Source organism: Artemia franciscana, chromosome 6, assembly GCF_032884065.1.
Source record: "Artemia franciscana chromosome 6, ASM3288406v1, whole genome shotgun sequence".
NCBI lineage: Eukaryota > Metazoa > Arthropoda > Branchiopoda > Anostraca > Artemiidae > Artemia > Artemia franciscana.
In genome coordinates this window covers 20,846,981-20,858,408 of record NC_088868.1, presented here as the reverse complement: position 1 = coordinate 20,858,408, position 11,428 = coordinate 20,846,981, and the positions used below count along the sequence as shown (strand labels likewise).

General features: G+C 36.0%; 1 protein-coding gene across 4 annotated transcripts in view; it reads right to left on the bottom strand.

The window, feature by feature from the left end:
* LOC136028176 (tyrosine-protein phosphatase non-receptor type 23-like) overlaps nucleotides 1-11,428 on the bottom strand; it is a 143,682-nt gene that overhangs the window by 59,787 nt on the left and 72,467 nt on the right. For all 4 annotated transcript variants that reach the window (XM_065705872.1, XM_065705871.1, XM_065705874.1 and 1 more), the window contains exons 12-13: nucleotides 2,630-2,814; nucleotides 287-450 (exon numbers count right to left, since the gene is read on the bottom strand). In XM_065705872.1, coding sequence (XP_065561944.1) covers nucleotides 287-450; nucleotides 2,630-2,814 — 349 coding nt within the window. The remainder of the gene's footprint in view (nucleotides 1-286; nucleotides 451-2,629; nucleotides 2,815-11,428) is intronic.

Below are 11,428 nucleotides of genomic sequence, written 5' to 3'. Positions count from 1 at the left end.
TGTCCTCAAAATACTAAAATACTACATCACTACACAACTTTTAGTAAACGACCACCAAGAGGGTAAGAGAAAGATCCCGATATGAGAGTAAGAGGTACCCAAAAATATAGAAGGGTAAGCTTTTTCAGCGGTATAGTTTTTGAGGATTTCTTAAGACAAAGCCTTTCAGAAGCGGGTTCTAGTTTTGAACAGGTTTAGAATTGGATAAGCGGTTGTAGGATGTTGGTCAATTTGGTAATCAGAGACATCTTGAAGCTGTGACAGATCTTTATGGAAACCAACTCACCCGTTTCTAGAATAGCTGTCAGGACAACAATAAATGTTCCGGTTTTTCCAGCACCTGCTAGACAATGTACAACGAAGGGTCTGCTGAGGTGACGTTGCTGTTTCCAAAAGTAAATACATTCGCTAACAAAGGCCAAAAATCCACTCGTTGAAGCTGGGAAATCTCTAAAATAAAAACAATATTATACCCGTGAGTTACTAAGCTTAAACGGCAAATGACAAACTATGACCTTGAGTAATTACTGTGATTTTTTTTTATTAAACTATTAGCTTGAGTGACTACTGTGACTTTCATAACTTTTTCTAATAAGTGCGTGTCAAACAAATAAGCCCCCCCCCCACATTTCTCTTAGAATAAATTTTTTTATATTTTTTTCTTGATTTTTTCAAATATAGTATTGACAATTTTTGTACAGCTTTCGGGCCAAAATTGTCACTTTGCATCGTAAAGGACTTTGGCCCTATGAATTTTCAGAATATTATTGTTTGAATTGTTAAGGTATCCAATGTCTTCCCCAACACGGTCAAATTTTGTCGCTTTCTTGAATTGAGCTTTCGTTTTTAATTGTATATATAGTTTTGCCTCAGAAAACCTCTATATCTCTATAAAAGAGCCACAAGTAATACGGGGTCTCCTTAACGAATCTCATAGTGCCGCCCAACTAAAGCAAAGACCATCTACACGGGCCAAAGGCTCGACCTGCTGAACGAAGCAAACGGAGAGTTTTGATCCAGTGCCTCCACCAAAGTCATGAGTTTATTCTTTTAAATTTTGAAACACGCTCCTGCGTGTTATATACGAAAATACGCTTCAGGAGATCTATATAAATCTACAAAAAGCCCGTGCAAGGCAAGGTCTCATTGACAAACCTTATAGCAATATCAGATTAAAGCACAGGCCATATGCGAGACCCGAAGTCCCGAGCAGCCGAACGGAGCGAACGAAGAGAGACTCTGATGCAGTGCTTCACCCCAAGTCATGAAATTGTTTCTCAAAACTTGGAAGCATATTTCTTACGTTCCTGAGAAACTTAGCTCTCCGTTTAAAAGAATAAACTCCTTTATAGATGCCTACAGTCTCCACGTAACTAACTCATCATTCGTCTGGGAATTTAAATGGCCGCGATAAATTTTTAAATCGAGTTTAGAACTCTGGCCCTGTGTTCCACTAGATTTAGAAAGTTTTCTGATTTTTTAAAATAGTTTATCATATTTTTCTAGACAATTCACCTTGTTTTGGTATTTTTTTGAAATTGTCCTCCCCCCCTAAAATAATTCCAAGATTCATCTAATTTTGGTTATACCAAAGACGTTATGTTACAAGATAAAAATGTACAAGAAAACGGAAATATAACAAGATTTATTTTTAGGCATTAAAATATATTTGAAAAAAGAAATCAATACAAAATGTCCCATCTTCTAACTAAGCGAGTGAGAAAAGGGGTAATAACACATTTTCATATGATAACAAAATAACTTTTCTTTCCCGGTTTGCTAGTCTTCTCTAAAAAAGGATTATAAAAAATTGAGTGACATATTATCGTTATCAAAAATTTCGTTTTGTTTTTGCCTCGCCCGTTTAAAAATTGAAAGAAAGCAGAAATAGTATTGTGACAAACTAGAAAAGTAAAGTGAAAATGGTTTAAAAAAAGCAAAAAGAGTAGTGTCACGATTCTCAGTCACTGATGCTCCTTTCAGCCTTGATAAACTGGCTGTTGAGAAGCGTTCAAAATCAGTCAATCTTTTGAGCGTTAATGATCCACTGTCTAAGTTTTTCCTCGGTGATTATGGTTAATTTTTTATTCATATATTTATTATTGGTTACTGCATTTGTTTGTGCTTGTTATTTTACTTTTCTCTTTGGATTCCGTGGTGTTTATTTCGTAGATAAAAAATATATATAATAACAACAAATTGTAATTTCATCTCAAAATTTGTTCTTGTAGCACCGAATTAGTCCCGAGACCTAAAATTAAGATCAATCCAGGTTAATTAACCTAACATTAATTTAAGATTGATCCAAAACTAAGATGAAATGAATAGAATTTTCGTAAACCTAAAAATATTCTCTCTAACCATAGACTTTTCCCGAACTAAATAATTTTTCATTTTTCGTCAGTTTTATTCGATGCATTCTTTCAATTATTTCTAAATCTTCTGTGTTTTTTTTTTCGTTGCTGTAACTCAATATTTTGTTTATTTGTCGGAGTTTTCTTGTATTTTTATGCATCTATCTATTTACACTCTTGATTTTGAGAGAAATAAATAAAAAAAGACTACTTCTGTTTCTGACCTAGGATGCCAAATTAACTACTGCTGAAACGTAGATCTAGAGTTTACTTACGTGGAGCCCCAGCAAGTAAACTGCAGATGTACAACATATCTACTGACTTTGGTGTCTCTATTGGTCAGTTGCACGACTCTTTCCGTCCATAATGGTTTACATTTGACAGTTTGAAGATTAACAGTGAAGTTACCCACGTCAATAGGGGCTTCCTTCCCTTTTGGAAAATAAGTGAAGGCAGATAGCTAGAAAAAATTAGAGGACTTTTAACAATGAAGTAATTTAGCAGGTTTCTTAAGAAAAACAACTTGTACTAACGGAAATAGATAATGAATTTCAGATTTAATATCACCTTACTAGAATAAAACTATCCTAACCGAAATTGGTGAAAACAGATGCTCACTTAGATGCAATTCAAATTCAGAGTGGATCAGGTTCATTTCTTGACATGTCAATGCTTTTTTCACAATTACTTGGTAATAGCGATTGAAATTGGTGAATTTGGTGATTTGGTTGCTCACTGAGATGCAATTCAAATTCAGAGTGGATCAGGCTCATTTCTTGACATGTCAATGCTTTTTTCACAATTACTTGGTAATAGCGATTGAAATTGGTGAATTTGGTGATTTGGTTGCTCACTGAGATGCAATTCAAATTCAGAGTGGATCAGGCTCATTTCTTGACATGTCAATGCTTTTTTCACAATTACTTGGTAATAGCGATTGAAATTGGTGAATTTGGTGATTTGGTTGCTCACTGAGATGCAATTCAAATTCAGAGTGGATCAGGCTCATTTCTTGACATGTCAATGCTTTTTTCACAATTACTTGGTAATAGCGATTGAAATTGGTGAATTTGGTGATTTGGTTGCTCACTGAGATGCAATTCAAATTCAGAGTGGATCAGGCTCATTTCTTGACATGTCAATGCTTTTTTTACAATTACTTGGTAATAGCGATTGAAATTGGTGAATTTGGTGATTTGGTTGCTCACTGAGATGCAATTCAAATTCAGAGTGGATCAGGCTCATTTCTTGACATGTCAATGCTTTTTTCACAATTACTTGGTAATAGCGATTGAAATTGGTGAATTTGGTGATTTGGTTGCTCACTGAGATGCAATTCAAATTCAGAGTGGATCAGGCTCATTTCTTGACATGTCAATGCTTTTTTCACAATTACTTGGTAATAGCGATTGAAATTGGTGAATTTGGTGATTTGGTTGCTCACTGAGATGCAATTCAAATTCAGAGTGGATCAGGCTCATTTCTTGACATGTCAATGCTTTTTTCACAATTACTTGGTAATAGCGATTGAAATTGGTGAATCTGGTGATTTGGTTGCCAGCTTTTTAGAAACATGCGAAAATTAAGCTTTGGGTAAATAATGATGATGATCACACAGCCATTCCATAATACAAATACAGAGGAGAGAATAATGAGGACTTTTTTTTCCCAAGAGAGTGAATAAACAAAACCTATTTGAATATTTCGGTCCTGTATCTAAGGGCTGTCTTCAGCAAAGAAAATAATAAAAAATATAACACAAAAAAACACATACAATAAAAATTCTTGGTTAAAAATCCATTTTTTTTTAAATAGCCATCATTACTTCTTAACGAAAAGTTCAGCCAAGACTGTGTGATAAAAGCTAACATTTTACAAGATAAAAAGGTTCACTCATTTTCACTAACTGTATTTATTTAAAACTGAAATAATTTCTTATTGCAATGTTTGCCTTCTTTGCACCTAATCTTGTAGTTCTTTTGGGATTGGGTTTGTTTTTATTGGTTCCTATTTTCGTTTTATTTGAAATTAGATTATTTTCTATAATTAACTTTGTGCACATAGGGTTGAGTGTGTATTCACCCAAGTCTCTATTTAGGGATGTATCTTGTTTTTAAGTTTCGTTTGATTTCAATTGCCTCGGAGACAGTTTGTTTGATTCCTAGGTCATTGCTAATTAGGACTGTTTTGTCAAATAGAACATAATGGTTTAGTTTTTCAAAAATGATTGTTAAAGCTGAATCGAAAGATATGGTGCTATTTATAGATTTTAATGCTTTTTCAATACTTCTTTGTGTTGCTGTAATCTTGTTCCTAAATTTTCGTGGGTTCTACCAATGTAATAATTTCCACAGCTACATGGTATTTGATACTACCCTCTTAGACGAGTAACTGGGGTTTTATCCTCACCAGAATTGAGAAAATTCAGTATACTTAAATCAAACAGTTCGTGCTAACGAACTATAGTAAGGAGCGACCCGGCTCAATAGTAACCAAAACTCTAAAAAATGGAATTTTGATATCAATAGCTACACCAAAAGAATCGCATTTTAATTCTGATTTAAATATATAAGTTTAATCATGTTTAATCTTACCCATCAGAAGTTACGAGCCTGAGAAAATTTGCCTTATTTTAGAAAATAGGGGGAAACAACCCCTAAAAGTCATAGAATCTTAACGAAAATTATACCATCAGGTTCAGTGTATCAGAGAACCCTATTGTAGAAGTTTCAAGCTCCTATATACAAAAATGTGGAATTTTGTATTTTTTTGCCAGAAGCCAGATCATGGATGCGTGTTTGTTTGTTTGTTTTTTTGTTTTTTGTTTTTTTTTTCCACAGGGGTGATCGTATCGACCCAGTGGTCCCAGAATCTTGCGAGAGGGCTCATTCTAAAGGAAATGAAAAGTTCTAGTGCCCTTTTAAGGGACCAAAAAATTGGAGGGCACCTAGGCCCCCTCCCACGCTAATTATTTTCCCAAAATCCCCAAATCAAAATTCTGAGATGGCCATTTTATTCAGCGCAGTCAAAAAACCTTATAACTATGTCTTTGGGAACGACTTACTCCCCCACAGTCCCCGTGGGAGGGGCCACAAGTTACAAACTTTGATCAGTGGTTACATATAGTAATGGTTATTTGGAAGTGTACAGACGTTTTCAGAGGGATTTTAAGGTTGTGAGGAGGTTGATAAGAGGGGGATATATTAGGGGAACTTCCCTTGGAGGAATTTGTCATGGGGGAAGAAAATATTCATGAAGGGAGCGCAGGATTTTCTAGCATTATTAAAAAAAAACAATGAAAAAATAAATATGAAAAAGTTTTTTCAACTGAAGATAAGGAGAAGCATTAGAACTTAAAACGAACAGAAATTATTACGCATATGATGGGCTCATCTCCTCCTAATATCTCGCTCTTTACGCTAAATTATTTTTAGTAATTTCAACTATTTATTCTACGGCTTTCGTGATTCAGGGGTCAAACTTAAGAAATTGGAAAAAAATTTAAGCTTTAGTGTAAAGAGCGAGGTACGGACGAGGGGGTGAACCCCTTCATATACGTAATAAAAACAAGAGAATACAGAAGTTCGTTACGTAAGCTAATTTTCAAGTTACGTATATCTTTTACTAATAAAAACATTCGTAAAAAATTAAAACTTCTAGTTGCCTTTTGAAGTAACCAAAAAATCGGAGGACAACTAGGCCTCCTCCACCGCTTCTTTTTTTCTCAAAATCATTCGATCAAAACTATGAGAAAGCAATTTAGCCAAAAACACAAATATGCAAATTTCGTTTTAATTATTCATCTGCGGAGAGTCAAAATCAAAACATGCATTGATTCGAAAACGTCCAGAAATTAAATTTAAATAAAACAATTTTTTTTAACGGAAAGTAAGGAGCGACATTAAAACTTAAAACGAACAGAAATTACTTCGTATATGAAAGGGGCTGCTTCCTCATCAACGCCCCGCTCTTTACGCTAAAGTTTTTTACTGTTTTAAAAAAGTAGAGTTAAGAGAAAGAGTCAAACTTTAGCGTAAAGAGCGGGGCGCTGATGAGGAAGCAGCCCCTTTCATATACGAAGTATTTTCTGTTCGTTTTAAGTTTAATGTCGCTCCTTATTTTCCGTTAAAGAAACTTGTTTTTTTTTTTATTTAATTACTTGTGAAGACAACACGTAAATTATTTTTTAAACAAACTTTCTTTAGGTATATCTCCACCAATGTTCATTTGTAAGTATAACGACAAATTTAATATTGGAAACATTAACCCTACTGCAAGGTTTTTAAAGCGACTTAAAAAAAAAGATTTTAAACAGAGCGTTCAATTTTAAGATTGAAGATATTCCCAGTCAAAATCAAACCCGATTATTTTGATTCAAAAGTTTTTTTTTTTTAAATTAACCGTGTGTCAGCATTTTTCTAATGAAAAATACTTTTTTTTAATGAAAAAAAAATTTTATTTTCTAATGAAATAGTTACTCGAAATGACTCAAACCCTAAAACTCGACAGTGATGGTTTCAATTCGAAGAGTTTATTATTTACTAGCATTCGAAAATATACTTTTGATCAAAGAAATGAAACCACCAACAGAGCTGAGATTGTTGTACACGTAAAAAGAACTGAATTAATGGTAAGAACTGATCAGGGAATGTTCAATGGACATTTAAGATGAAAGAAGCATAAGGTTGAGAATAACTTTATTTGTATACTTAAAAAAAAGGGAAGCTGATAAGAGAGAGGACTCAAATTCATTTCCGAAAATAAAAGCCCAGGACCAGTGTTGCGATGGGTGGTACAATTGTACCAGATTCAGTACTTTTTTCTCTGACCTGTACATCTGTACAACTTTTTTTTAAAGTAAGAAAATCAGTACATTTACGTCGAACTGGTACAAATTCAGTACATTTTCTCCAAAACTAAAAAAAAGAACGATTTTTACTTGTAAACGGAACCTTTACCATTCATTGCTATGGCAAATACTCTCGCGACTTGTCTGTCTGCTTTTATTTAGAGGTTAACTCTATGGTAAATTTGGAGTCGTTACGGAAAACGGAAAGTTTCCGCGGATTTTCAAAAACTAAAAATGCTATCATCTTAACTCCAGTTGTGAGGTAAGCCTGCTGAAGTCTTCTTCAGATTTGCCATGTCAGCAACGCTAAGTATGTAGTGTAGTGGCTTATTCAGATGATTGTTATGTACGGTATTTGTGCAACAAGTCCTTCTTGCAACCCACATTGCTACAGGCTCGATCACTAACTTAGTGATCTAACAAAATGCACATTCAAACCTACAAGTTCAGACTGTTCAAAATATCTATCAGTTATAGTATGAATGACAATAGGTTTTATGTGAGCCATACCTGTATGCGATTAGCCCCCATGTTTCTTAAGCTGATCACTTGTGGAAAAGCAGATAGAAGAGGCTTAGAGTAGGAGTGACTAGGAGTGTAGTGGAGAGCATATCGGCTAGACATATGCCATGGTGAAATCTACCTTCATGAACCTTTCATGTGCAGCATACTTGGGTAGAAGTATACTTATTTGAATGTTTGTTGACTTTGAACTTTGCCATTTTCATGCACTTGCTGTGACTAAAGTTAACTATCAATTAGCCAAAGTAGGCAATTAGGGGCCTCTGAAAATAGTCTACCTGAATAGGTATTTTGGATCTAAATTCTACCATTTAGCCCAAAACTGCACTGTTTATATTTAAGTATGGTAACTGTTTAAATAAGCATACCTCTACTGTACCATTGCTAGTTTTGGAATAAAAAAAGCAGGAACCTTTATTGTATTTTTTTTTAACCTGTAGGCTACTCTACCAAAATCAGGATAATTACTGACATGGGTAGTACCTGACAAAGTCACTTAACCTGTAGGCTACTCTACCAAAATCAGGATAATTACTGACATGGGTAGTACCTGACAAAGTCATACTTATTTGAATGTTTGTTGACTTTGAACTTTGCCATTTTCATGCACTTGCTGTGACTAAAGTTAACTATCAATTAGCGAAAGTAGGCAATTAGGGGCCTCTGAAAATAGTCTACCTGAATAGGTATTTTGGATCTTCATTCTACCACTTAGCCCAAAACTGCACTGTTTATATTTAAGTATGGTAACTGTTTAAATAAGCATACCTCTACTGTACCATTGCTAGTTTTGGAATAAAAAAAGCAGGAACCTTTATTGTATTTTTTTTTAACCTGTAGGCTACTCTACCAAAATCAGGATAATTACTGACATGGGTAGTACCTGACAAAGTCACTTAACCTGTAGGCTACTCTACCAAAATCAGGATAATTACTGACATGGGTAGTACCTGACAAAGTCATACTTATTTGAATGTTTGTTGACTTTGAACTTTGCCATTTTCATGCACTTGCTGTGACTAAAGTTAACTATCAATTAGCCAAAGTAGGCAATTAGGGGCCTCTGAAAATAGTCTACCTGAATAGGTATTTTGGATCTTCATTCCACCATTTAGCCCAAACTGCACTGTTTATATTTAAGTATGGTAACTGTTTAAATAAGCATACCTCTACTGTGCCATTGCTAGTTTTGGAATAAAAAAAGCAGGAACCTTTATTGTATTTTTTTTTAACCTGTAGGCTACTCTACCAAAATCATGATAATTACTGACATGGGTAGTACCTGACAAAGTCAGTGACAAGTATCCCACAGCCTGAAATTCTGTGGAGGATAAGCGTTCCTTTATATCTATCATGGCCATGGGTAATTTTGTAGTAGCTTACCAGATGGTTACTCTTCTTAAAGAGATGACAGGCGCACACATCTTTGTGATCAGAGTTTTCACTGTCTTTGTCACCGTGTTTATTGGAATATCAGTACATATTTCGATCACCCATGCATTATTTACTGCTATCACATAACACAGTTTTTCAGGGAAATCTCTTTAGGAAATCCGTACTTCTGTGTTGTGTGATTGTAGAAGGGAATCTCTGGTTTTTTGTCAGCATCTGTTTACCTGATCAAGGGTAAAGCTAACAAAAAAATCCCAAAGTAAAATTACTATCTAGCCTAGTATGCTTGTCATTCTTACCATGAAAAAAGCTAGTTTTAATCCTCTTTTTTGATTTACCATACGTAGTAGAGAGTAGCTAGTAGATACATGGAATTATATGCTATATATCGTTTTTAAGGACAAAATGAAGCAATCAAAACTTCAACAGTTTTTCAAAAAGCCAGGACCTCCAGATGAGACAGATAAGAGACAAGAAAATCCGAACAAACCCACTGAAGAATTGCACGAGGTGACAGAAGTACAGACTGGAATAAACCCTGATAGCCGAACAAACTTGGGCAGTGATAAGAACAGCAAAAACTGTGACCAGGATATGATATCACTAGGTGAAGAAAGCGGCAGCAGTACGGAATCTGAAGAGTCTGACTCGGATGACGAATGTGTTGATGAGAGAATGAATGTCAAGGCAAAGCCAAAAAAGAAAAAGACACATTACAAGCACAAATTTAACAGTGACTGGCTTTCTGACAAAGACCTGCAGAAATGGATTCGGAAGGATGAGAAGGACAGTACGAGATTTATGTGCCTGGTTTGCAACAAAAGTTACATTGGAGGAAAAACCCATGCTCTTCGACATTCCAAAAATAAATTCCATGTAAAGAACTTTGAGGCAAAGCAGCATACAACTGATCTAGCAAACTTGTGCTCATGTAACGTTGAATTTAAGAAAAGTGTGATGTTGCAGAAGAGTGTTGAGAATGCAGAGCTGAAGCTCAGCGGCTTTATTGCTGAACACAACCTGCCATTTAGGGTTATGGAACATCTGCCAGGGTTCCTAAAAAATGTGTTCCCTGATTCCGTGATCGCAGGTAAGATTACGTGCGGCCGTGACAAAACACGAAATATCATTGTGAAAAAGTTGGCACCTGATGCAGACTAGGCTCTCTCAGAGAAATTGCAGAAATGCAAGTTTTCAATCTTGTTGGATGAATCGACAGACAAATCTGTTGTTAAATCTATGGCTGTTGTTGCTCGCTTCTGGTGTCCTCAGTTAAAACGTGTTTGCGATCGCTTATTAGGACTTGTCGAGGTGCCATCAGCAACAGCTCAGATAATGAAGGGAGAAGTAGATAAGCTACTCAGCGTCAGAAATATCCCAAAAGAGAACTGCATAGGTTTCGGATGGGATAATGCCTCTGTGAACATGGGGGAGGTAACGGGGCTGAAGGCTCTTGTGAAAATTGACAATCCGTATGTTATTGTTGTAGGCTGTGTGTGCCATAGCCTTGCACTATGCGCGTCTAACGCCTCCAAAGAGATCCCACTAGAATTTGATGAGTTTGTCCGTGATGTATATAACTATATACAGCATTCACCAAAGCGTATTGCAGCATATGCAGAGTTTCAGGGGATAACAGATACGAAAAACCATAGACTGCTGAAAGTCTGTGACGTCCGTTGGCTGTCTCTCGAGTCCGTAGTTATGCGAATTTTAGAACAGTGGAGAGCTCTGAAACTGTACTTTTATGAGGAATTCAAGGCCATCAAGTCGGCCTCTGCTGAAAAGGTCCTGAAAATGATGGAAAATGTGTACACGAAACTGTACTTGCAGTTCCTGGGCTTCATTTTGCCGCAAGTCAACAAGCTGAACATATTGTTTCAAGCTGAGGGGGTTAGGCTGCACTGCCTTTGCAAGGAGGTCTCTACGGTATTTGGGACTATCCTAAGAAACTTCCTACGTCCGGAAGTAGTTGAAAACAAGCCGTTAGGGGCCTATGATCCGTCCAACCGAGAGTATTTCTTGCCTCTCGAACGAATCTATGTGGGAGCAAACGTGGAAGCTGAGGTTATCGAGAAAAATATTCCTGCCCCAAAAGTGCATGCGTTCAAACTAGTGTGTCTGAAGTTTTATGTGAAGTTGGCAAAGGAGTTTTATGTCCGCTTTTACTGCAACTCAACCTTTAAGGTTCTGCAGAAAATGAAAGTGATCGACCCGGTTGTGGCTGCCTCTGGCCGAGAGGATTTAGTTCCAGTACTAGTCATGTTTCCTAACTTAGTCAACCGACAATCTCTAGAAGAATTGAGCTCTA